The following is a 27452-nucleotide window of genomic DNA, read 5'->3' as shown; positions in this document are numbered from 1 at the left end:
CTCCCCAGAGTCAGTTGTAAATTGAAGGGTCAGCTCCACTGAGCGGTGGTTTCTGAGAGGTTAGGAAAGAAGGAGACGCCTGAGATCTGAAAAAATCATGCCCATGCTGAACAGACTCTCAGAAACATAGAAGAGGCCAGCATTACCCTGATGACCCGAGCAGACACAGACAGATCGAGGACACAGCACAAACATCCCTCATGGATATAGAGGCAAAAATCCTTAACAAAATCTTTATCCAGTCCAATCTAGCAATATTTAGAAAGGGTACTGCGTCTTGACCCCTGGGGTTCATCCCAGGTACGCCGGATTGGTTTACCATCCAGAAACCAGCTCTCAGAATTCACCATAAATAAAAAGAGCAGTTGTTGGCTCTGGTCACGGAAGGGCATTTACTGTACCCGCGTGAGCACACGCACACACTGCCTCTGGTTCCAACACTGGGGCTCTGGGAGCTGTCCCCCAGCCACCCCTGCCCTCCCACATCCCCCCAGGCGCTCTCCACGAACAGTGGGGGGAGGGCAGGTTCCTGAGGAATTGCAGCCTCCCCGCCAACCAAGCCCTCTCCTTCTGCTCTGCTCTTGTGGGCTCCCTCGGAGGAGTCCATCCATGAGGCCTGGGTGGCATCCTTGAGCACACACCTGCCAGGCTCCCACATGGAGGGCACCCCTGAGTCACACAGGACCTCCCGGGGACCACTGTCATCCCTATCTGACCGAGCAGTACATGGGGGCTCCGAGAGGGGATGTCACCCCTGCCCGGAAGTGCTGACATTGGCCTGAGCCTGGGTCTCTAGCACCCAGCGTGACCGACACCCCACAGGATGTGCCTCCCAGACAAGACTTCCCAGGGACCTTTCCTCTTAACCATTTATTCAGCACTTGGGATCCCACCAGCCCCCTCTAACCCTTAGGGGGGCTGCTGAGAGCCCTCCGTTCTTCAGAAACCCCTCCTCATCCTACAGACTCCAGAGACCACCCCCCACCCCCCACAGATGGGCCCCAGAGGGCAGCCGCCCGTCCCCAGCCCAAGGCTGGAGGAGGATCCACCGTGGATGACAGATTTCCAGGGTGGGGGCGAGCTGGGGAAGGAAGACACCCTCACCCCTTCTGCTCAGCATCTCAGAAACTCATCACCCAAGAGCATCTGGGGAAACGTGCAGAATGTATTTTAAAAGACTCCAGAAGCAGCCAATGCTCCAGATTGGAAGTTGGGGCTTTTCATCGTGGTGGCCTGGCCAGTTTGGTGCCCAAAGCCCCTTTAGGGGAAAGACAAGGTGCGGATGTCCTGCACCCCCAGCACGGCAGGGAACCCTGGAGGCTCAAGAGAGCAGCCCCGGGGTCTTGGGAGAGTGGGCAGGCGGGGGGGGGGCGGGAGGGTCCTGTCTGCAGGGACCGTGCCCCGGCCCGGCTATGGGGGGAGCCACAACCACTGAGGATGTGGTGAGGATTTGGGTCCCCTGCAGCAGGAGGGGCGGGTGGTCAGCCCCGAGGGCTAGGCCGGTGGAACATTCTGGGTCTGGAGACCCAACTCCCCCTCCATCATTGGCAGCTGGGCCCCTCTGCTGACGGCAACGTGCCCTGTCCTTGCCCTGTCCCCATGGCCTGGCTGAGAGACAAAGGTGGGTTCCTCCCCCAAAGGGTCATAGGTATTATGGGTCGAATTGTGGCCTCCCCCAAAAGATATGTTGAAGTCCTAACTCCCAGTACCTATGACCGTGACCTTATTTGGAAATAGGGTCTCTGCAGATGTGATTAAGATGTTGGTTAAAACGAAGTCACACTGGAGGAGGTGGGTCCTGATCCCCCCGTGACCTCTGTCCTCAGAGCAGAGGAGACACGGAAGCAGGGAGAAGCTCCTGCCGGGGCCGAGCAGGGACGGAAAGCTGTGGGGCCGTGGCCAGCATACCCCCAGGACCCCGGGCACCAGCAGAAGCCGGACGGGCAAGGCAGGGCTCTCCTCAGAGTCGCAGAGGCAGGATGGCCTCGCGGACCCCTTGATTTTGAGCCTCTACCTCCGGATCTGTGAGAGAATAAGTCTCGCAGGGGCTTTAGGCCGCTGGGTTGTGGCACTTCGCTACGGTAGCCCTGGGAAGCTGAGCCAAGTGGCGGGGATGTGGGTGGTGGGCCCCAACATAGTGCCCCCTGCAACCTTGGGCAAGTCACCTCCCCTCTCTGGGCCTCTTTTTCTCATCCGCACCATGGGCACGTCAGTGGCCCCACGTCAGAGGCCTGACATCAGGTGTCGAGCCCTCACACGCTAAGCGCTCGCTCCGGGAACCCCGAGCCTCGGCCCCAGCCTGACGCATCTCCCCCCTACCCTGCACTCTGGGCGCAGCCATGTGGGGCTCCCTCTCATCTGCGACAGGCACGGCCTCCTTGCCCCCTCCTCCCCCTGCCCGGAACACTCTTCCCCTCCTTCCTGGCTGGCCCCTGGCCCGAGCTCCCCCGACGCCCCTCGTCATGGCTCTCCTCGGGCTCGCCTGTGTTGGCCTGATGGCTTGTCCACTGGCCCAGGGGCAGGGAGCCAGGGAGACCTGAGGCTGGAGCGAGAGAGGGTCCGGGCCCCCAGGGGAGACCCCGACAGCGGCACCTTAGGGGCATCCCGAGCTGTTCATGACCCAGGCCCTGGAACCCCAGACAGTGACCTCAGGGAGAACGACCCACCAGCCTGGAAAAGTCTAGGAGCCCCTTGCCCCCTGAACACTTGACACCTTGGCCTGTCTGGGGCTGAAGAAATCCCACCCTGGATGTCAACAGAGATTGTCCTGCCCGGAAACGTGCACCACGCGCGAGAGAGCACTCGGGAGAGGGTCCGCTGCCTGTCATCTGTGTCCTCACATGAAACGCACACCCATAATGGGTACTTGGAAATGACCTATCAGGTCACACGGAGTCCGGCCCCTGGGGGCCAAAGCGGCACCGACGCCCGTGGCCGGGGACTCTCCGCAGGCGGCACGCGGCACCCGGCCTCCCTGGGCGCTGGAAGAGGCCCACTCTCGCTCAGGCCCTCCGGCTCGCGGGCAGCCGCTCCCAAAACGTGCTTGAGGAGACGGCCGATCTTTGGGGGTTCGCAGCTGTTCCTCGAGAAAAGGGGTCTGAGGCCAAATAAGCTGAGGAAACACGGAGTTAGACCGGGTCTCACAGGAAGCGTTTCTACAGGACTTGTCAGAGCCTTTATGACAGCAGTGGCCCTTGTGAACGGCCAGCATGGGGGCAGACTATGCAGCATTCCCCAAGGTTATTTGACCACAAAACCTTTTTCTTCCAAAAGCGTCTTGCAGGCCGGCGTCCGGCAGGGCACCCGTCGGAAAGTGCTGCCCTAAGCTCTCGCCCTGGGTGGGCGGTGGCTGGGGGTGTCTTGTCAGGCACCGCGCTGTGGCATGGGGCACGGCCAAGCGCTCAGCAGTCACAACGACAAAGGGACAGGTCAAGGCTCGGCCCTGCTCCTGCCACCTTGGTTCTCGCCTTCCTTCTCCAGGGCAGAAGCAAAGCACGGCTGTCCCACGGGCCCCTGGCCTTCCTCGAGAGGACACTCAGTCTCAGGGCAGGAGCGGGGACACTCGGCACTACCGGCCACACCGGCCCTCGGGGCGGCCTGGCCAAGGTCACCAGCCTCCAACCGAGATGGGGGGAGATGAGGCCGCGGGTTTGTCGCCCCCCCCCGCCGGCCCTGCTCCTCCTGTCCCCTCTCTCGGGCCACCCCGGGTCCTGAGCCACGAGCAGGTGGCTCACCAGGCGGAGATGAGCATCTGGCAGGTGTTAGAGGACATCCAGACCAGCTCCACCAGGCGGAACTGGAAGTAGCCGATGATGAAGCCCGAGATGACGTCCGTGATGTGGTGGCGGCCGATCATCACGCGCGACAGGCCCACGCAGAAGGCCCAGAGCACCAGCAGGACCCGCAGGGGCACCGCGAGCACCAGGTGGCTGAGGAAGAACTTGGACACCATGGCCGCGCGGCTGGCGTGCCCGGCGGGGAAGGCGTAGATGTCCATGGTGAGGTAGTCCAGGAGGCTGGGGCTCGTCTCGAACGGGCCGCGCCTCTTGATGAGCTTCTGGACGCCGGCCACCGTCATGATGTCCAGGAGCAGAGCTGTGGGCGAGAGAGAGAGAGAGAGAGGCCCGAGGGACGGTCAGTGTCCCCTCACAGCTCAGCACCCCCACCCCGTCTTGCTTTCTTCCTTCCAGCCACACTCAGCCCTGGGCATGTTTCCACCTCAGGGCCTTTGCCTGTGCTGTTCCCTCTGGCTGAACGCCCTTTTCCTGGGCTATCCACCGGCTCAGGCCTTCCCGACCACCTGTTTACCACAGCCCTGGCCCTCTCTACCCCTCCCCGACTTCTTCCTTACAGCGTTTCCCAGCCCTGACACATCACACACTTTCTTAGCATTTCCCTCGTCTCTCTTCCCCGATGCCACAGGTGCTCCGAGAGGGTCCGGACCCAATTTGTTCATGGTGCTCAGGAAAGGTGCTGCATGAGAGAGTGGCTCATTGGGGGGTATCTGGCCCCTGGGGGCCCCTCGGAGGGCCTGACCCACTGCCCTGGCTGGTGACTGTTCTCGAAGGACCTCACTGAGGTTCCTGCCGTGTTGAGAGCAGCACATTACCACCCCTGTTTTTTTTCCTTATTTTTTAAAAGATTTTATTTCTTTGAGAGAGAGAGAGAGAGCAAGCAAGCAAGCATGGGGGGGGGGGTGAGGGGCAGAGGGAGAGGGAGAAGCAGTCTCGTTGCTGAGCAGGGATCCCAGGACCCTGGGATCATGACCTGAGCTGAAGGCAGACGCTCAACCGACTGAGCCACCCAGGCATCCCTCCATCCCTGATCTTTAAAAGTTAAGGTGAAATTCACGTCACTTACAATGAACCATTTTTAAGTGCACAGTTCAGTGGCATTTAGTACATTCACAGGGCTGGGCAACCATCACCTCTATCCAGTTCCTGGATATGTTGATCACCCCGAAAGGGGGTCCCATACCCAGTAAGTAACCAGCCCCTGTCCTCCTCCCCACAGCCCCCGCGTCTGCTTTCTGTCTTGATGGATTGGCCTCTTCTGGACGTTTCGCATACAGGGAATCATCCCCGCGGCACGGGCCTGTTCCTCACTGCCAAGGCTGAATAATATTCCCCTGTCTGGACGTACACGGTTGGTGTCTCCGTCCATCTGTCCGCGGACATCTGGGCGGCCGGCACCTCCCAGCTATTACGAATGTTTGTGTGCGAGTATTTGTCAGCGCCTGTTTCCAGTTCTTGTGGGGGCACACCCACGGGTGGGGTCACCGCGTCCTACGATGACGCTACGTGTCTCTTTAGGAGGGACCCCGTCACATTAGTTTCTGCAGCAACCAAACCACACCATCCCCATGTTACAGACGACATGACAAAGCCTTGGAGATGGGACCGTTCATCCCTGCGGCTCCTCCTTTCCAGAGGGTTCCGCCCTTTCCCTCCCCCACTGACTTATTCTCCCTCATCCTTCAGGCCTTGGCATGAACGTCACCTCCTCAGGGAGGCCTTCCCTGACCTCCAGGTCAGGCCCTGAATGGCGCGTTCCCAGCACATCACGTTTCCCCTCCTCGTCACTCGCCCAGCTGCAGCCAAGGAACCCTCTGGCTGGTGAGACACTCGGCATCGGCTCCTCCCCGCCTCCCTGCACCATCCCTCCATGGAGGCCGGGCCGGGGCCCCCTCATTCACAGGTTTGTGCCCAGGGCCAGGCACGGAATGGCAGTCTCTAGATGTTCGTGAAGTCACTGCCTGGGGTGAATGGCCAGGGGTGTGAACTCTTCTCCCATTTGGGAGCACGGGGGAGACCTGGGTCTTCATCCATCCTGCCTCCGCCCACCCACTCCATGCTGTGTGGCCTTGGAAGGGGTGCTCTGTCTCTCTGTGCTGTTAGGCATGGTGCCAAGGCTCCGGTTTCACCCAGCTGATCACAGTGGCATCCAGACAGCCCATGGGGGGGACCTCCGAGGAAACTGTCCCCACCCTTACAAAGGCCCCTGGAGACGCCTAGACGCCTATCGATCACAGCACCTGGAAACCCTTCTTCAGGTGACAGAGGAGACCAGGCATCGTGGTGTGATGGCCAAGCTCACGAGTGTCACAGAGACCCTGGTTCGCATCTCAGTCTGGGAGCCTCCTGGCTGTGCGACCTTGGACAAGTCACTCAGCTTTCCTCACCAGGACGATGAGATCACAGACACCTACCTCCTGGAGGGGGTCAGGCCCAGGTGACCAGCCTTCTCAAGTGTGCCTGGGACAGAGGGGTTTCCTGGGACACAAGACATTCAGGGCTCAAACAGGGACGTCCCAGCACACTGGGGCAAGCCTGTCCCCCGCCATGCCTGGCACAGCCGGAGGGCCAGAGAAAGGTGGAGGATTGATGGCCACTATGCGATAATTCACTGCAGCTGCGCGCTGGGGGCTTTTCTGGAAACTGCAGGGGATATCCAAATTGTTGGCCTACAGCGGCTCTTGCTCAGACATGGGGAAAAATCCAACCAACTTTTGGAAAAAAAAAATGATGCAGTAGGTATTCATTGTAGAAAGTTTACAAATTAGAAAACAAGAGTAAAATTTTAAATCACCTGTAATCCTGCCGCCCACAGGTTGCCGCCGTTCCAGACCCTTATCCGCCTACAGAGCATGCATAGATTTAATAACATCTGTAACACGCTCTGCACACAGTTCCGTAACCTGCTTGGGAAAGTCTGGCCACACCCCTGCCCCCCGACTCCCACAGCTGTGGCAGATGAAGCCCTGCGGCATGTTTATTGAAAGGTCCCAGCATGGGGCGTTCAGATCGCTCCCAAATTAACACTGCGTTCCCTGGTTAGTTGTGCGGAACTTCTTGGCCTTCCTTGTTACCTGCACCCCCCCCCCAACCCCGCAGGACTGCTGCCTGCTATCTGGTCTCCTGGTTTGGGATCTGGACCCCTGGCCTCTCCCGGGCCTTCCCCTCTCCATAGCTGATATCTGCCCACCTTGGCAGGTGCCCGGCCAGCAAGGGAGGCCAGGAGCAGGGAGCGGTGGGCGGAGAGGCTGCCGGCCTGAGGGAGGCCGAGCCGCCGGGAGGGAGGGAACCTCGTTCTACAGGCGCCTACCCCGCATTTCCATGGCAACTCGTTCCGGGGAGCTAGCCAGCTGGGGAGGTGTGTGGCTGGCCAGCCCACTGACCCAGGTGGAGGCCAGGCCCAGGCGGGGAGCCAGCTGGAGCCTGCGGGAGGTCACAGTCCCAGCAGGACGGAGGGACCGGGCCTGCCAGATCCCCAGGGCAGGCGGGAGCTGAAGGGAGGCAGCTGACCCCTGGGGCTCTTGGCCTCATGGAGCAGGAACGGCAGGAGGCCAGGCAGGAGGGGGGCAGTTCTTGGGGTGGGGGTTCAACTCACAGCTTCCAGGATCACGGGTGGGGTCAAGTTCTCCCTGCACTAATTAAGGACGAGTCCTTCACTTTTCAGGACCTTGACCCACTCACCTGTAGAGGGCTCATTGCAGGACACAGTGAGCTCCTCAGTGCCCGAGAGGCGTCCGGCACAGCCTGTGTGTGCTGGTCGATGGCACGGCCGCTGTCACCCTCCCTCAGTCCCAGCTGGCCCGACCTGGCAGCTAGCTGCCATCAAGCAGGTGCACCAGCGAAAGCGTTTCCTTCTGTGAGCTCCCACCAGGGTCAGACTTTTACATGACCCTGTCCTGCGACCATCGTCACCTGAAGGGAAGTCAGAGCGTCCAGGGCCCGGGCTTCCCTGGTGCTGGGGGGCAGTGGCCAGCCACTGTCTGCATGTCAGGTGGGCTGCCGGGGTCTGGGGGGCTAATGTGGACCAGAGCCAAACCGCACACTAGCCACTGGGAGACACAGTCGTCTGTCCAACCGGTGACCAAGTTTCCCAGCCAAAAAACCAGGGCTCATCAACTTGGCAAGTTGCTGCTGGTTTGAAATCTGCCGTCCCAGACAAGTGTGAGTCCTGGCGAGGTGTCCCGGAGGCGTTGGGCGGGAGCAGCGTTGGCACGTCTAGGCTGCCCAGTGGGGGCCCCCAGCTCAGGGCCCGGCTCAGATTCGGTGGCTGAAGGCAAGAAGGGCTTGTGCCCCCATCTCCCACAAGCCCCAGCTCCCCTCATGAGTGGTCAGGATCCACAGGCCAAGAACTGAGCTAGACCCACACCCTCCACGCGGCAGCAGAGCGTTTTTTCCCCGGTGAAAGCATTTACAAAGACTCGGTACATGAACCAGATGACCGAGGCGGCCCAGTGGTGAAGCTGCGGGGCGGGGCGGGGGGGGGCTCGGCTCCTCGACCCTCCCCTGCCCCCCTGAACGGAGGCCTCGGAGGCTGCCTGTGTCCCGTGATTTAAGAACCCTGCATCTGGGCCTTGGGGAACCTGCTGCTCTTTCTGGCTGGTTCTGTCTCTTGAGGCCATAATGCGGTAGAGACTCTACCCCTTCGCCCCGTGCCCCTCGGAGACCGCTGGGCCATCCTAAGCCGTGTTCATTCACTCACTTGACCTCCAGCTCTTGGGTAGGTCAGGCGGGGCCGGGCCTGGGCTGGAGAAGCAGGCTGGCCGAGGCGGCAGGCGGGCAGCAAGCCCTGGATTCAGAGTTCCCATACAGGTGCTGCCTCTGACCCGCCCCGAGCCGAGGCTTCCCGGGCCTCCCACCCCCCAGCCCCGCTCCTGCTGCCCCGACAGGGCCGCCCTCCCCTCCTCCAGCGCCGTGGCCAGCCCTCCCTGTGACCGTGATTCTGACACTGTTGGCGCATAATCTACGGCCCAGAAATAGAAGCAAATGGCGCCATCACTCAGGGCTCCGTGAATTCCGCTCGCCCGGCGCCGTCAGGTTCCCTGACCCACATTCCTCCTGGACTTGGAGGGAGGCAAGGGCGGCCCCTCGGGGAAGGCCCACCTGGCAGGACACTCGGGGGCGAGGGGCAGGAGAGTAGCCGAAGCCCGCTGCCCCCCGACAGCTAACCTGAGCGGGGCCGAGCAGGGGACCTCCCGGCCTCCACTCCCCGCCGTCAGCCAGGGCACGCACCTGGGCTCCAGAGTCAGAGGCCAGCTTCAAGGGCAGCTGCTTGCAAATTGCGTGACCTTGACATGTCCCTCTGTCCGAGCCTCCCTCCCCTCATTGACACAATCCCGGAGGCCGCCCGAGGGCTGCTCGTAGGAAGCGCTACCTAAACGGCGCCTGGGACAGGGTCGGGCCTCCCTCACCGCCTCTCATGCTCGTCCTGGTGGCCATCTCCACGCTCAGACCCTCTCAGCAAGCAGGACTCTGAGGTGCCTGGACCCCCAGGCCCTGCTGCCCCAGCGGCCTCGCGGCCTCAGAGCAGGGCGGGACCCTGCCTCAGCACCCTTTGTCCTCCCCCAAACCAGAGACCCTGGGGGCCTGTGCTGCCCAAGGAAATGGGGCTGCAGGGGTGCAGGGGCGAGGCAGGAACCAGAGCTTCCTTAGAAAAGAACAGGTATCATGGGGGATTTGGAATTGGCTGCTCCTGAGGTCTCCTGACTGCCTGTGGCTGGCCGCACGTGCGTGCGTGTGTGCGTGTCTGCCTGGAGGCCAGGGAACGGCTGGGATGACCTCTCATGGCCCCTGTGGAGGCCATGCCCTCAGGAAGGAGCAGAGCCAGGCCGTTCGGGGGCTCCTTGTTGGCTGCTGGGGGGACAGGTTTGCGGGCCGCGACTCTCACTGGCTGAGGCTGGGAGGAGGGGTCCCAGCTCTCCTGGCCTGGGGGTCGACCCTGCCTCTCATCCCTCATTCCAGCTCCTTCAGGAGCTGGGGGGACCAGCCCACAGTGCTGGGGGGCAGTGTAAATGGGCCTAAACTTTCTGAAGGGCATTTGGCCTCAGACTTAGAAGCCTTTGCAACACATCTCCCTTGACTCAGCTCTCCGGCCTATAGGAATATCTCCTCGGGAAATAATTAGGGATGTGCCCCATGATTCACGGTCAAGGGTGGCCACTGCAGCATTCTTCGTAACACTGAAAACCGCACCAACCCCGTGCCCTTGAGTAGGAGCCGGATGAGACACATTGTGGCCAAGTCTAGACAATGGTGCACTCTGAGGCCAACGCCAATGATGAGGTGGATGTGTATTTATAGCCACCGAGGGAGCGCGGTGGGGTTTTCTGTTAAGTGGGAAAGGACAAGCACCAAACAGGATTTACAGTAGGATGCCATTCTTATAAAATAAGATGTAAATGTGTTTATAGGCAGAGAAAAAAGTCTGGAGGGCACCGCACTGAATGGTAACAGTGCTTCTCTCTAGGTGGGAAGATGAGGGTGATTTTCATGGTCTTTTTGTAATTCTGTATTTAAATTTTTCCTTACCACAAACAGGCATTACTTGGGCACATTTTTAAAAAGTTATTTTTACAGGGGCACCTGGGTGCTGCAGTCAGTTAAGTGTGTGGCTCTTGGTTTCAGCTCAGGTCAGGGTCTCAGGGGCGTGAGGTCGAGCCCCACATCCGGCTCTGTGCTGGGTGTGGAACCTGCTTGAGGTTCTCTCTCTCCCTCTCCCTCTGCCCCTCCCCGCTCTCTCTCTCTCAAATAAATCAATCTTTTTTTTTTTTTTTTTTAAGATTTGTTTATTTATTTGAGACAGAGTGGGGAGCGAGAGAGAGAGCACATGAGTGGGGGGGATGGGCAAAGGAAGAGAGAGAATCTCAAGCAGACTCCCCATTAAGGGCAGAGCCTGACGTGGGGCTCAATCCCAGGACCCTGAGATCATGACCTGAGCTGAAATCAAGAGTCAGACGCTTAACCAACTGAGCCACCCAGGTGTCCTTCAAATAAATAAATCTTAAAAAAAAAAAAAAAGTTATTTTAACAAAAGGACAAATATTGCATGACTGCACTTTTATGAGGTCCCTAGAATAGACAAACTCATAGAGACAGGAAGAAAGTAGTGTTTACTAAGAGTTGGGGGATGGATGAGGACATTCTGCCAAGTGAAGTAAGTGAATGAGGAGTTCTTGATTACTGGGGACAGAGTTTCACTTTGCGAAGACGGCAAAGTTCTGGAGATGGATGGGGGTAAATGTTGCACACAATGTGAATGCACTTAAATGCTACTGAATTTTAGCACCTAAATATGGTTAAAATCATAAATTTTATGTTATGTGCATTTCAGCACACGCACACAAAAGTTATTTTAAAAAACAAGCACACGGTTCCAGCAGGATGCAGCTACTGGGGAGGGGTGAAGGGAGCAGAGGGGTGGGGTGGGGGTGGGGGAGTCCTGAGAGTAGGCGAGAACCTTCCAGGCTCTTAACACTGGGACCTCTGCTCTGCTGGGTTGAGTGGTGTGTGCGTGTGCGCGCGTGTGTGTGTGTGTGTGCACATGCCCGGCACCTCTCCTGACCTGGGTAGCCCCTGACGTCACCCGGAGCCACGCCCCCAGCCCCGGGCACCTGGGAGGCCGACACATGGGCCCTGGCCTGTCTCTATCTCCCCTGGCCTGAGCGATCCTGCGCACGTTCTGTAACTTTGCAGGTTTCCATTGCTCAACTGAAGAATCCAGACACTAAAGCCGGCTCTACCTATCTCTGAAAACCATCGAGGTACAAGGAAATCAAAACTACGGGCGTTGGAGTCTGCCGGCAACATCTATTCACTCAGCTGAGTGCCAAGCAGTGTAGACACGAGCCTGCCCGATTGCACGTGGCCGCAAGGGCAGCTGTTAGGACGGTGCCTGGGCAGGGGGCGGCTGAAGGCCCCCCAGAGGGACCGACATCTCACCGAGCCCCACTGAGACATGACAAGTGAAGCAGGGGTGGGGGAAGGAGGGGGACTGCTCTCCCCCTGCAGAGCTGGCAGGGAAGGCTAGGGGCAGCCTAGGTCGCCATCGATAGTGACAGGCTCTGCAAGTCTCGGGGACGGTCATCACCACGCTGTCCCTGAGAGCAGGACCTGGTGGGCAGTGAGGGAGAACCGACACCACAGATAATATAGAGGGCCGGCCCAGGGGGGCTGGGTGGGCGTAGGGGTGATGCAAGGCTGAGGGACCAGTTCCAGTTTCTGAACCTTCCAAGCTTGAGGCAAAGGGACGTGGGGCCAAGACCATGGTCCCAAAGAGCACATTCACGGCCCAGCAGGTCCTTTGCTACCCTTGAGAAGGAGGCCAAGCTGGGCAAAACACCCCAGGAGGTCATTTGAGAAACAGATGCTATATTAGCGTGTGCAGAGTTAGGGTGTCACATGGGGCCAGAGGCCCATGCAGCGGATGTCACTCTTGGGGAGGGGGTTTAAGGGTTTTTTCATCATCTGTCCTTGTAATGTTTGAGTTTTCCTTACTGTAAGAACATACGATGAAAAGGTGCTCAACATCACTAATCATTAAGGAAAAGCAACTCAAAACCACGAGATACCACTTTTCACACTCACTAGGATGGTTATTATCAAAACCCAGAAAACAGCAGGTGTTGGCAGGGACACGGAGAAATCTCGCAGCCCCTGTGCATCGCTGGTGGGAACAGAAATGGTGCAGCGGCCATGGGCAACAGTACGGGGGTTCCGCAAAAAATTAAACATAGAATTACCATTTAATCTGCCAATTCCACTTCTGAGTATTTATCCCAAAGCACTGAAAGCAGGGACTTGAATAGATGTATGCACACCCATGTTCCCAGCAGCACTATTCACAACAGCACTATTCACAACAGAAGCAACCCAGGTGCCCACTGATGGATGATGGATGGACAAGGTGTGCTCTACCCACACCATGGAGTATTATTCGGCCTTAAAGAGGAAGGGAATCCTGACACCTGCTACAACATGGAGGAACCTGGGGGACATTAGGCAAAGTGAAATAAGCCAGACGCAGAAGGACAAATACCATGTGAGTCCACTTTTCTGAGGTCCTGAGAGAAGTCAAGTTCATAGAGACAGGAAGTGGAATGGTGGGCGCCAGGGGCTGGGGGAGGGGAGAATGGGGAGTTAGTCTTTATGGGGGCTGAGTTCCAGTTTGGGAAGATGAAAAAGTTCTGGAGATGGGCATGGTCATAACATGGTGAATTTTTTTTTTTTTTTTAAGATTTTATCCTTTTATTTGACAGAGAGAGACACAGCGAGAGAGGGAACACAAGCAGGAGGAGTGGGAGAGGGAGAAGCAGACTCTCCGTTGAGCAGAGAGCCCAACACGGGGCTCGATTCCAGGACCCTGGGATCATGACCTGAGCTGAAGGCAGACGCCCAACGACTGAGCCACCCAGGCGCCCCATGGTGAATGTTTTTAATGCTTATGAAGTGTGGATTTAAAAGTGGTCAAAATGGTAGGTTTTGTATCGTGTCTATTTTTTCGCAGTAAAAAATGATACAGCGGGGCGCCTGGATGGCTCCTTTGGTTAAGCGTCTGCCTTCGGTTCACGTCGTGATCCTGGGGTCCTGGGATCGAGCCCTGCGTGGGGCTCCCTGCTCATCATGGAGTCTGCTTCTCCCTCTCCCTCTTCCCCTACCCCCATCTGTGCTTGCTCTCTCTCCCACTCTCTCTCTCTCTCAAATAAATGAAAAATTACAAAAATGATACAGAACAAGAAGAATGTACAGTTTTCATAATCAGGAAAATCTCAATAAAGAGATCACGGCAACAAGACATGGGAGCCGTTGTCCACCAAGCACAGGCCCACCAAGAAACCAGATGGGCCTAGGTCACCTGTCATGTGGCTCCCTTGGGATCATCAAGCCGAGGGCGGCAGGGGAGGGACAAGGGAGGGGACGCGGCATCTACAGGCATCTGGAACCTGCAGGGGACCTGGGACTGCTTTGATTCCGGTGATGGTGAGAATGGTGATCACCACTACTCTGCAGGAGTGCTCACGGGCCCTGGGACGCACCAGGTTTCTTATGCGTATTCTTTGGTGAGCGGTCCCAGCCACCCATTTGATAGACGAGGGGAATGAAGCTCACAGAGGAAAGTCCCTTGCCCGAGTTCCCACAGCAGGGCTAGGATTTGCACCCAGGTCCGGCCGACTCTGGAGACCAAGGTTTTGCCAGTGGCCCAGATCCCTTTGGGCTTTTTCTCCAGTCTGGGCAGCATGCCCTGGGGGAGGGAGCGCGGAGCAGGGGGGCCATGCAGAGAACTTCCTCTGGGCCCAGTTGGGACTCCTCCCAGGCCCCGTGGCTAGAGCTCCCATTTCCCAAGGCCCCTGAGTTTTCTGCTCTGGGGCTGCAGAGAGCCCAGGTCCCAAATGTACACGGGGGCCTCCACTCCTAGGGTACTGGGTGGCATTGGACCCCCACTGGGAATGGCATCGGACACCCCCGTGCCAAGTGCTTTTTCAGCTTCCCATAAACCCTGGAGCCCCATGTACAGATCAGGAAACTGAGGCTCGGGGATGGGATCCGGCTTAACCAAGTTCACAGAAAGAGAACGGGTCAGGGGCGCCTGGGGGGGCTCAGTCGTTAAGCATCTGCTTTCGGCTCAGGTCATGATCCCAGGGTCCTGGGATAGAGCCCCGCATCGGGCTCCCTGCTCGGCAGGAAGCCTGCTTCTCCCTCTCCCACTCCCCCTGCTTGTGTTCCCTCTCTCGCTGTGTCTCTCTCTGTAAAATAAATAAATAAAATCTGTAAAAAAAAAGAGAGAGACAAAGGGTCAGAGAAGGACTGGACAGAGCCCAGTCTGACCTTGGAGCCTGTGCTCTAGGATTGAAGGCTGCCCCCTTGGCCCCCCAAGACTGAAGGATGGACAGAACCCTGCAGTTTGTGCTCAGTGGATGGGCTGTTCTCCCAGGTGGAGAAGGGCGCCGGCAGCCCCCTTGGCAGGCTGGGCCAGAGCTGTGGGACTAGAACCCACCTTGGCTACTTGCTGGAGTTTTCTCCCATGGAACTGAAGGGCTTGGTCTGCATCCCCCAGAGTGAGCCGAGCCCACAGAGCACTCTGCTGGTCTGAGCGGCTGCTTTGTGCTAGGCCCTCATTTCTCCGTGGTCTCAGTAACTAGAGGGGCTGGGAGGTGGAAAACATCCCGCCAGACCCTTTGCTCCCTTACTGCATATATGACCCTTCACCTTCTTGCTGCGTTCACGCTTCTGGAATGGATTGGGTGGTACGCCCAGCCTGCAGGCTGACAGTGAGTGGGGAGGGGAGGGGTTTGCCGTCTGGAGGGTGTGGCTTTGGTTCCTGGGCCGAACACTAACACCTGTGTGCGGTGGGCATGTCCCTTGACCCCTCTGAACCTCAGTTAACTCCTCTGTAAAGTGGGTATATTAGTATTTATCCTATTAAGTCATTAAAAATATTTTTTAAATTATGAAATACAGGACATTCATGGCATAGTATTTGGTACATGATAAAGCTCAATAAATTCTTATTCAAGAAGGAAGACATCTCGAATCTTGGTCTTCATCCTCTGAAGCAGACACCTTTGTGCCCACAGCTGCGGGTTGCTGGGACGAGCCAGAAGCGCCATCTTCACAGGCTAGAGCTGCTCCCAGTTCTCACCCCTGCCCTATCTCTGACTAGCTGCATGACCGTGGGCAAGCCGCTTTCCGTGCCTCAGTTTCCTCCTCTGTACAAGGGGAAGAGTTACTGCCTCTCCCTCCCGGGGCTGTGTGAGGATTAGAGGGACGGTGCGCTGGGAACACCAATGCTGGGCACACATTTAAACACCGGACACATTCCCAATACAGTGTCACCACCTCCAGCGTCATCCAGGGAGGGGACGCGGGGACAGGGTCTAGGGGGCAGGGTTGAGAGGGAGGCTCAAGGGTGCCTTCTCAGCGCTGTCCTTGGACACCAGACAACCTAAGTCCCCACACAGCTTCCTTGAACGGCCGCTGTGTCTGGGGCTGTAACAGCCCCGGGGACACCTTGGGTATTGAGCGTAGGGCTCTGCCCATGGAAGCCCCTGGCCTGGCGCCTCAGCCACCTTGCTCTGCCCCCCGCTCCCAAGCCCGTGGCACTCCGCCCGGAAAGAGCACAAGCCTGGGGGTCACGCCGACCCGGCACCAGTCTCCAGCCCTGAAGCCTTGGCCAGGTTGCTTTATTTATAGGAACCTCAATATCCTAATCTGTAAAGTGGGAGTGATAATAGCACCAGTCACGCGGGACTATCTATTCACGAGAAATAACAAGTAATGTAAACAATTTAAAAATAAGAACAAGAGAACACTGAGGGTGTAGGAGGCATCTGACCGATTCCTCCTCCGCGGCCCACCCACAGAGCGTCCAGCCCCAGCCCCTCTGGTTATCCTGCCTTCCTCCGGGACCACAGCTCTTAGTGGCCCAGCCCACACCCCTTCTGGAGCTGCGTCCCCTCGTCAGTGTTTGCTGAGACCTCCACCTGCCTGTGCCCAAAATGGTGGCCACGCTGGGAGGGCCGAGGGGATCCACATGGGCCCAGCACGGAGGGTGGAAGCTTGGGGTTCCCCCAGCACCTTAGGGATCTGGAGGCGCCTGGAAGTGGGCAGGACGGGGGCCGGGTGTCACCTCGTGAGTGGAGGGGAGGGCCTGCCTTCCACATGGGTCCCCTGTGGCGCCTGGCACAGGGCAGCACTAAACTGAGAGACGCTGGTGGCAGAGACTATGGTAAGACAAACCAAGGACCAGCTCACCTGCTGCTCTTCCAGCGACTCACCAAGGGAAGCAGCAGGTAAGGACCCTAGGTGGCCACAGTGGGCGGAGCCACAGACTGGACCTCCGGCACCCCCAGACCCAGGCACCTGGCGGGGTCCCTGAACCAAGCAGAGGGGGCATCAGGGCAGCTCACAGGCGCGGTCTGCAAGCAGCCTAGGAGCTCAGGGCCCCAACCCATGGGATGGGAGTTACCCCGCTCTAGCACACTTATCAGGATCCCCACCAGACTCCTGACCGCCACCCTCGAGGCCACAGTGGTGCACTCTGCCGACAGCTGGGCCTTTGCTTGGAGGGCCCCACAGGGCCTCCACATCCTCGAGGCCCCCACTTTGGAGCGGGCCCCTGGCGGCACATCCCCAGTTCTCTCTTTCCCAAGCTGGAAGCTTGCTTGTTTCTGGGGCACCCTTCCTGTCTAACCTCATTAGATCATTCCAGTTGGTTTCTGAGGGCCCCACTCTTCCTGGCCGGGGTGGGGTGGCGTGGGCTCCCTCCCGGGGGGCCTGGTGGAGTGGGATGGTGGATGGCAGGCACACTCACCTAGGAGCAGGTTCATGAGCACCTCCTGGCCGGCCAGCGTGCTGCTCTTCACCAGGCAGAGGATGGTACCCCCGATCCAGGGGATGCCGTGGCCCGTGATGCCAATGAGCTTGACCATGGAGCGGGCGCTGGCCCAGGACGCGGCGCGGCCAGCACACACCCCCAGCCGCTTGGACATGCAGATGTCAATGGCCAGCAGGGAGTTGAAGGCGATGCCCTTGAAGGAGGGGTTCAGCTGCATGCAGTCCTCCTCGGGCAGCTGCTGTGACTGGCGCCGCTCGCGGGCCCCATCGCCAGGGGGCGGGGGCTGTGCCGAGGGGCCCGGGGCCTTCCTGCTTGAGCTGCGGGGCTCCGGGGCCCCCTTGGGGGGCTGGTTCAGGGACAGGAACTCAGCCCGGTTGAGGACATTGTTGCGGTCCCGGGCCCGGGCGCGGTTCTGGGAGGCTGGCATGGTGACGCTCACACGGCAAAGGCCGGTGCCAGCCCGGCTGCGAGGCCTTGTCCCTGAAGACAGGAGCTGCCCCGGGAGCCACCACCACTCCCTGCCTCCCTGCCTTCTCCGCAGCAGCTGTTAAATATAGAGTGGAGGATTGCACGTGGCTGTTTACCTCGGCTGCCACCGGGCTCCGAGGGGATGTGGGTGCCAGCTGGGCAGCCAATCGAGCCCACTGATGCGGGCCGGCGCCAACGGAGCCGCGGGGGAGGCGGACGAGTCCACGGCTGCCCTGGCTGCCTCGGGCCTGGGCTATTTAAATCTTCCAACGGCTCACTCCCCAGGATTGGGGGACTCTGGGAAATGTAGTCCTTCTGCTGCTCTGGCCTCAGCTGGGCCCAGATGTGGGCCCTGGACCAACCCCTGCAATTTTACCAGGTTCCCTCTGAGCAGTGCAGACCCCCGTGAGCCAGGCCTGCCTGCCTCCTGGTCCCGTGGACGGGGCAGCGGAGCCAGGTCAAAGGCCCGTCCGGGCACCAGATGGAGTGAAAGACGTCACCGACAGCATCATCTTGGGTCCGCTGGGGCCAGGCCCAGCACCTCCCCTCTGTGAGAGCATTTCATTAAGCTGGCAGGCTGGGGTTTTATTTTTATGTTTTAATCAGTCTTGAATTTGGCTTCCCTGCATCAGAGTCCAATCAAATGGCAATCTGTAAGATCTGATTTCCATTAGCGGGAGGGCTAATTGATCTGTTGGTAATTGATCTGCCCCTTGGAGGCTGTCTCCGACAGGGGCACTCCAGCAGCTCAGGCAGGCCCACGGCGATCAGACACCTGGCATGGGCAGCGAATGAAATGTCCGTCCCCATCCCCGGGAAGCTCAGTGCAGTGGGGATTAAACATGCAACATGTAAATGATTGCAGGTGTAGAGATGTGGGGTAGGATCACAGAACCCTGGCCCTGGGTTTGGCTTGGGAATCATAGTGGGGGGCTTCCCCTGGAAGGAAGAACAGGTGGGAGGCCCCAGGCAGGGTAGAGCCTACCCCAAGGAGGTCCAGGAGGCCCATGTGGCTGGTACATTGCACAAAAGGACAAGAGAGGCTGAGAGCCCAAAGAGGGCAGACCAAAGGGCCCAGTCAAGGATTTAGGGTTTGAGTCAGGCTTCTCTGTCCTCCTACCCCTGGTCACTAGAGGAACCGGAAGTCTCCACAGCCCTTATAGGGCTGATTGGGCCTGGGCTCAAGGGAAAGTCACTGGTATAGGGTGAGCAGAAGAGTCAGGAGTGAATGCCCTGGTCTTACAATTCAGGGCAGCCAAGGCCTGTCTGCCCAGCTGGGCTGGAGGCAGGAGGCTGTGACTTCCCTTCCAATCATGGAGCCCACCCGTGAAGCCCAGGGCCAGCCCACAGCCTGCCAGGCACCAGTGAGCTGCCTGGGGTGGGGTGAGTGCTCTCTGGCCACAGGGCACCAGTCGTGGGGTCCAGAGTCTGACAGATGGGGGATGACCTGGGGTCTGCCACCAACTAGCTGTGGGATCTTGAACAAGTCACTTGGCCTCTCTGGGCCTTGGTTTCTCCACCTGTAACGTGGGAATCATAGTGTCTACTTTCAAAAGCTAGTGTGAGATCAATAAGATGATGTTTGTTACACACTGAGTAGGGTCCCTGACACATAGTGTGCCTTCCACTCCATGGGTTAGGAACTGATCCTGTTTAGCAGAAAAGGCACAGTCCTCTCTCCCCTCTGGGTGCCTCCGTCAGAAGGACCCACCACCAAAGTCTGGGCCCTATGCCATACCTGTTGGTGTGAAGCCAGACTCCAGGAGCCCTGAATCCAGGGTTCCTTGCAGACTTCCCGGCATTCTTCTTCCAGAGGGCCCCATTCAGACCACACAGCTACAGAGGAGGATGTCCCAGCCTCTTGGGTAGAAATGATGGCTTATGCTGCCTCCTCCCAGACCCTGGACACATGCAGATGGAGATGGACTCAGAACGTGGGGATAGTGGGCATTGTACTGAGCTATGTGCTCTAACTTATTCACATCCTACAACCAACCTTTCTGTGAAGATGTGATACTACCCCCATTTTACAGATGAGGACGTTGAGGCTCAGAGGTTTGAAGGCCTCCAGCCAAGAAGCCTAAAAGAGTGTATGTTCAACCCCCAAGCAGTCCCTGGGGAGGAACACAAGGGCCTCCAAACACAAAGGTCCCTCGGACAGCAGGGACCTGGGTGTGCTCGCTCAGTTCTCCACCAGGGAACTCATCTCACTCTCCCTGGGTGGGGCCCCTGACCTCGGCTGACCTCTGGAAGGGAAGAGGAGCCCAGCCCAGATTGGGGCTATTAATACCCTGAGGCCTGTGTCAGCATCTTGGTCTAGTCAGAGCTGCCAGCAGGTTCTGAGGGCCACAGTGGGCTCTATGCTGAGGGGGTCCATGAAGTCCAACTGGGCTCTGGAGTGAGACATCCCAGGTTCAAACTGTGGCTCAGCCACCTCCAGCTTAGTGATCACAAGTGAGTCTTGTGAGCCCTCCTGGCCTCTGTTCCCCACTCTGGGGGCTGGTGGAAGGATGGTGTGAGGGGCTCACTCAGCCTGGGACCTGCTCTTCCCTCCGTAAGGTGGGGTGACCCTGTTCACATTCTCAGACAGCTGAGATGCAGGCTCCATCCCTTTACGAGGCCCTACCATAGACCACATAGTCCCACTTCTCAAGGATTCTCAGAATCCACTCATTCATTGAATCGATGCTTTTGTTGATCTCTTCATGAAGCCTAGTTGCAGAGATAGGACACACACCCCACGAAATAACTAGCCAGTTCATGAAACAGTTTACTTTTACCAATACCCTTACTTTTTTTCGTATTGTCAAGATATTACATGCTTACTGAAATAAATTCAATAAATACAGATGATATAGGTAAAATCCTACTGCCTGGAGACCACCACTGTTAACATGAGGGTGGTCAGGTTATAAAGGAATTCTCACTCGTCTCATTTCCAATTATTATAATATTTTACAAAACTAAATATTACTTTTTTTTAAGATTTTATTTATTTATTTGACAGAAATAGAGCAGGAACACAAGCAGGGGGAGTGGGAGAGGGAGAAGCAGGCTCCCCATGGAGCAGGGAGCCCGATGTGGGGCTCGATCCCAGGACCCTGGGATCATGACCTGAGCCAAAGGCAGACGCTTAACGACTGAGCCACCCAGGCGTCCCCTAAGTATTACTTTAATAATCAGAAAGAATATATATTAAACAAACTGTATGTGTATGTATCATATATACACAAATATGCATTTAAAAATATGGTTGTGGGGCGCCTGGGTGGCTCAGTCATTAGGCGTCTGCCTTAGGCTCAGGTCATGGTCCCAGGGTCCTGGGATCAAGCCCCACATCAGGCTCCCTGCTCCACGGGAAGCCTGCTTCTCCCTCTCCTTCTGCCCCTCTCCCCTACTTGTGCTCTCTCTGTCTCTCTCTCTCTCAAATGAAGAAAATCTTTAAAAAAAAGAGTATTAGAAAATTAAATATTCTTTTATTCAAGGATTGTGTTAAGGAATGGAACAACGACAAACAACACCAGGTTTGGATGACTGACAGGTGAACCCTACCAAACCTTTGAGGAGCAGATCCTTCTAATATTATATAAACTACTGCAGAGGACAGATAAGGAGAGACTCTCTCTACTAGACCAGTCTAACCTGGATAACTACACCAGACAAGAACAGTGCAAGAAAGGAAAATTACAGACACATTTCATTCATGAATGTAAAGGTAAAACATAAAACAAATACAACTAAAACATCAGCTGAATACAAGTGTCTAAAAACGCATCATATACATGATGGAATTAGTTCTATCCCAAGACTGCAAGGAATGGTTTACTATTAGAAAAATCAGGGGCACCTGGGTGGCTCAGTCGGTTAAGCGTCTGCCTTTGGCTCAGGTCATGATCCCAGGGTCCTGGGATCGAGCCCCACGTCAGGCTCCCTGCTCCACGGGAAGCCTGCTTCTCCCTCTCCCTCTCCCCCTGCTCGTGCTCCTGCTCTTGCTGTGTCTCTCTCAAATAAATAAATAAAATCTTTAAAAAAGAGAGGGAGAGATTTACTACTACTATTTACTACTACTACTAAGCGTGTGTATCATTAACTGGTACTTAGTAGTTGCTCTGCGCCTACTCGGAGCTAAGTGTGTGTCCCTGAACTGTCACAAACCTGACGGGCTTTTAGTCTTCATCGCCCAAATGGGAACATCAAAGCTCAGAGGTGAAGGGGTTCTGTCCGGGTCATTGAGTGAGCCAGAGGGGCACCCCAGGATTCAAACATCACCCTGCTACCCCTTACCCTCTTCCGCTCTTTTCCTTTTCCCTTGGTCATAACACTTACTCTCGGTGTGTTTATGGCTCGTGTCCTCCCAGCAGTGTCAGTCCATGGGGCAGGGGCTGTCCTCTACTTGTTCACCTTTTTTCCCCAGGGGGCCCAGGCAGGGTCTGGCCCAGAATAGGCGGCCAGTACATATTTATCAAATAAATGACTCTGTGTTTCCGAAGGCTGGGCTCTAATCTACTACAAGCCTCACCATCAAGGACGGATGACCAAAGGAGGCTGGTTATTTGGGGTGACAACCCCAGCAGGGAAAGGGAAGGGAGTGGGGGGAGAAGCTCCACGCGGGGCGGGTGGGAGGCATCCCGGGGAGACGCAGAGCCGGAGGGAGCGGAGGGAGGGGCAGCGGCGGGGCCCTTGCCAGGAGGGGGAGGGAGGCCTGCGAACAGCATTTTTCACCACCGCCTCCCCACCCCGGGTGCTCCCGCCCGGATCGCTTTCGCAGTTCGCATTTCGAAGGCCGCTCCTGGGTTATTTCGGTCGGGAAACCTGATCCGTCGCGGGGTTTATTTTAGCACCTTGGAGAACTCCCAGTGCCGCACCGATCCGGGCCGCACCCAGCCCGCGGACACCGCCTCCGGGCGCCTCCGGGCGGCGGGGCAGGGGGCGCGGGGCGCGGGGACCGGCGGAGCAGCGCCCGCACGCGGGACCCCCACTCCCGCAGATGTCTTGGGGCGCGAGGGCGCGGCGCCAGGCGCGGGGCCCGGGGTCTGTGCGCACTCCGGCCACTCCCTGACCTTGGCGCGCCGGCTGGGGTGACGATTGTGCGGGGGAGCAGGACTTTGGATGCCCTAAACCGTGGCTCTGAAGGCTCCGCTGGGGAAGCCGGACCAGAGGGGCCGGGAGAGTCCGTACCTGGGACCCCCAGAGGGCGCCCCCCTTGGGAGCCAGGCTGGGAGAAGCAGCCCCTTAGCCACCCTTAGGTGACCTCCATGTGGCCAGTGGACTCTCCATCCTGCAGGTTACCGCCCCCCCCCCCCGCCCGGGAAACAACATCCAACACGCCTGTATGCACGGACACACATGCACACTCTCACATACACTCACATTCAAAAATGTGCTCAGCTACACTCACCATCACACACGCATCCACTCATCCACGGGGACGCACAGTCACCCTCACCCGCAGACACGTGCTCATATGTACCCTCTACAGACACAGGACGCACGTGCCATCCTGCACACTCATACACCCACACGCTCATACAGACATACCCCTCACAGGGCACACACTGTCATACATGATAAACACACACTTGCTCATCGATACCCACACCACTTAGGTTCATCACACCCAGACCCACTCATACACACACACAACTGTCACATGTACCCTCCCACATAGAGTTGCACAAACCCACAGTCACATACACCCACACCATCACACGCTCACACATACACTCAGTCACACACTCTAACCTCCTCTACTATGCTTACTACACACACCATCGCACCCCGGCCCCCGCCCGGGAAGTGCTTCCTTCACCCTCCCTTCCCCAAGCTCAACACTGGACACGCATAAATCAAAACGATTTACTCTCTATATCTGGATTTATAGCAATCAATACTTACTCGTAACCATTTCAAGTATGAATTTGTACTTATATATTATTCATGTTAATTCATACCTCCATTCATCATTCCTGGACTTACCCTGACGTCTCTCTGACCCATGGGACGTAAGTGCCGTGGGGACCACGCCCGCTGTCTGTCCTGGCTCTGGCTGTGTCCCCAGCGTCCCCTGAGCGCCCAGCCGAGCACAGGTGTCCAGTCAATACTGGGGAAGGAAGGCACGTGCGGATGGTGGAAGGGCCAGCTGAGAAGTCCCGAGCCTAACACACCCTAGAAGCAATGTGGTTCTGAACTTCTGGCCGGAAAGGCCTTTGCCTCCAGACATGCAGCCACCCAAAGCAGGCGGACTTAACACCTTCCAGATGTTTCCCAGACCGCACCACTGCCTCTTAATGGAGAATTACCTAGTTTCTAATGCGGGGGGCCCTCTCTGGATGACCTCGCTGGGCCTACGTTCCCCATCTGTAGGGGAGGCCGCAGACCAGCCCTCTCTGAGATCCCATTCCTGCTCCCCGCAGAGGTGGGGCTCATCAGTGACTTCAGGTGAGCCCTGCAGCGGGATCCACCTCCTGGCCACCCGATGCCCACCTCCAGCCATTTGCCTGGCCTTCCAGCCCTTGCCCACTCTTTCCCAGGTGGGCATTCCAAGCCTTACCACTGGCTTCCAGTCTGGTCCCAAACAGTTAAGGAGAGAACTCTGTTTCCCAGGGCAACAGAATTCCAGCATTAACATTTCCATCTGCAGAACAAGGGCTTTTACTTCCTGGGAAATGCCTTTCTAGTCCCATGATGACCACACCCTTGGAGGCCAAGAGCTCTTGAAGGACTGGCATTGGCCTTGAGATGCAGGTTGGCCAATGAGGGAGATGGAGCCCGGAGACCACCTCCGATGGCCATGAAAGCGAGGCCCCGACAACTACAGGGACACCAGGGAGAGGGCCTGCTTCCTTGAATCACCAGCCTCCGGGTCTTAGAGCTGGGCTGCTGAGTGCAATCCACACCACTGGCTTCCCCGGGCCTCAGTTTCTCAGCTACAGAATGTCATGGTGACAGAAGCCGGCTCGTGGGCTCATTGTGGAGGGCCGTGAAGAGGATAAGTATGATGGCTTACAGTGATGCTCAGTGAGAAGAAGCTGCATCCATCCAGCTCTTTCCGCAGACCTTGGAGGACTCTCAGCTTGTTTGGGCTGCATGTGAAAACCCAGCTGGGCCAGGCCACGTAGTTTTGATCTCTGATTTGTTGTATGGCTGGTTCTCTATGGCCTCTCTGGGCCAACGTGCCCAGAATTGAGGGACCTTGCCCTCCCACTGATCATACTTTGAGTCCCCAAGTTGCCACACTGGGGAGTTCACCATCTCCGGGCCGGCGTCGGGGCTGTGCATCCAGTCCCCCCTCTTTCCCATTCACTGGCGACTTTACTGACTTTACCAGGGCTCTAGGGAGACTGAGGTCTAGGGGAGGGGAAAAGATCGGCGGGGGGCACTGTGAGTGTCCCCACGGTGTCGGGCACATTACCACCAGATGTCCCCTTCCTCCGATCTGCAGATGCTAGGCTTTCACACAAGTGTGGATGCACCCTGAGCCTTCCACAGATGCTGAGGCAGCCATGGGTCTGTGCCCAACACCCACAGAGCTCCAGAAAATGCTGAGCAGGAAGAAGACTGAGTCGGGAGGCAGGAGGGCCAAAGGGGAGCTGAGGAAGTAGCCAGAGCCTTGAAGGGCCCAGCAGGAGCTGGGACAGGGCATGTACAAGAACCCAGCCCCTGGAGACCCTCTCCCGGTCAGGGCTGGCCTGTGGGGAGCACTCTTCAGCTCAGAGCCTGGTGAACAGGCCCACAAACACTGTCGTAGCCCTCTGCCCACAAAACCAGCCTTCAACTAGCCCAGGACAAAGTACTGCATGGGGCGTGATGTGAAAGGGGAGGTGTCTATGCGGCTGAGGTTAAGGGGGAGGGGGCTTCTATTTTGCCAGAGCCCTCACCCTGTGGGCACCTGAGCACCTCTTCCAGTGGGACTCCCTAGGGACAGGGCTTACTAGGGGTCAGTTCCATCCCATTCAGAGGGGCTGGCCCCAGCCAGTAAGGGCAGCATCCCTGGAGGAAGGAACTGAGTGGGCTTTGGACTTGGCCAGGTCTGGCTGGGGATCCAGACTCTGAAAATCTCTTGCCCCTCAAACTCTGGGTCTCTGTCTGTAGAGCCCACCTCCCGGGGTCAGTGGTCACTCAGGCAGCATCATCTCTAGGGGTTTGGCTGTTTAGTGACAAGGTTAAGGCTCTGGCCTCTGTCTTTTTCACATCAAATGAGAAAAATGTGCAGTTTGGCACGTGTTCACGGAACACCCATGTCCTTGTCACCAGGATGGCATCTGTGACTTCAGGGAACACCCTGGCCAGTGGGGGCTGCTCTGTTCTAGGCACTGGGGGTGATGAGGGTTGGGAGATGAGACAGACATCCCCACAAGTTAATATCTTACCTACATAGAAACTGAATAGCGTAATAATTATCAGAAGGCAAAGGAGGTGTTGAAGGCCATAGTGAGACCCAGAAGGGCAGAATGCTTTGGGGGGGCCATGACTTGACAGCAGGGAGAGGCCACCTTGGGTTAAGAGGCCAGGGAAGTCTTCTTTGTGGAAATGGACATTTACACGGGGTCCCTGGGAGACCTGTGCTGTCTGGGCTTCTACTCTGCAGCAGAAAACAGGTCATGAGGGCCACCCTCCCTTCGTCTCAGTCAGCAGGACTAGAGATAAGGTACCTGTGGCCTAAGCTGGCGTTGGCATGCGACAGACCCCTTGACCTGGCTGGTCATCCCTCAAAGCGGCCAGAACCCTCCCTCTCCAGCTTCTGCCCTCACTGGCACTCAAGAGGCTCTAGCTGGAGGGTGGCCGGACGACCTGCTCCCCAGCGGGCTGTGGGTACCTTTGGAAGTCAGAGTCATGGGGGTGGGGCAGGGGCAGAGCGCGACTCTAATGTGGCTGCCAGGTTTTCTGATGTCACAAACCACCTGGTCTTTCCCTGGGGGAGTAAATTGCAAGGTGGGGGTGGGGCTATTGGCTTGAGGCAGCTGAGAGAGGTTCACAGGGCTGTCCAGGGTCAAACCCTCCTTGAACCGCGGCACTCAGACTTCTGGGGTCCCAGTATCGGCTGGGACACCTGCCAGCGTGGGGCCTCGGGCAAGTCTCTGGGGTCTCCCAGCTTTGAATTCCTGCTCTGTGAAGTACCCATAATAGACCTCCCTCCACAGGGCTGGCTGATGGCGGATGAAATGATGAAGCTTGTGCAGCACTTATCACAGTTGAGGCCCAACAGGCCTGACCACCTGTCAGGGTGCCAAGAGGCTCAGTCCCAAGAACAATTTCCCCAGACTTCTCTCCCCCACCCCAAGCTTCCCAGCCCTGGGACCTCCCAGGACCCCTGCACTGTTTCCACCCAGCCATGGCCCCAGGAATACCAGGACCGTGCAACCCTCCTCCCCAGAGAGGCTGCCCAGTTCAAAGGGCAGAGGAGCCCACCTGGACCCGAGACAGAAAGCCGCGAACTACACTACCCAGAATTCCTGGGGCTAGCCAAAAAGGAAATGTCGTTTATGCAAGGAGAGGCTCAGCTCCCCACAAGCTGCAGAGGGAGAGAGAGGGGGGAGCCGGGGAGAGGATTAGCAAGGGGAGGGCGGGCTGTGTGCGGGGAGCGAGGGTGGAGAGCAGGGCGGGCGGCGAGGAGGAGGCGGCGCCCGGCCGCCCGCCCGCCCGCCCGCCCGCCCGCCGCCGCCGCCGCCTGCGGACCTGCATCCCCGCGGGGCCGGCGAGCGGGCGGCGGTCCCTGCGTGCGCTGCTCTCCGGCCGGCGGCTGCGGGCGGACGCGGGGCCAGGCCGGCGCAGGGGCTGAGTTTCTGCAAAGTTTGACCTGGTTGCCTTTCCGATGCTGCAGCAGAGCGAGGCAGCGCGGGGCGCGCCAGGCGGCTGCGGCGCGG

At 57.8% G+C, this 27452-nt stretch overlaps 1 protein-coding gene across 1 annotated transcript; it reads right to left on the bottom strand.

The window, feature by feature from the left end:
* Positions 1-219: 219 nt before the first annotated feature.
* PLPP7 (phospholipid phosphatase 7 (inactive)) lies at positions 220-17830 on the bottom strand. The gene is made up of 2 exons (XM_036117084.2): positions 17098-17830; positions 220-4095 (listed from the first exon to the last, which is right to left on the bottom strand). Exons 1-2 carry the CDS (start codon positions 17546-17548, stop codon positions 3731-3733), a joined length of 816 nt encoding a protein of 271 aa, XP_035972977.1. The 5' UTR covers positions 17549-17830; the 3' UTR covers positions 220-3730.
* Between the last annotated feature and the right edge of the window lie 9622 nt (positions 17831-27452).

This window comes from Halichoerus grypus, chromosome 14, assembly GCF_964656455.1.
Source record: "Halichoerus grypus chromosome 14, mHalGry1.hap1.1, whole genome shotgun sequence".
Classification (NCBI taxonomy): Eukaryota; Metazoa; Chordata; class Mammalia; order Carnivora; family Phocidae; genus Halichoerus; species Halichoerus grypus.
Note: the sequence above shows the minus strand (reverse complement) of the source record. Positions and strands in the feature narration are given on the sequence as shown.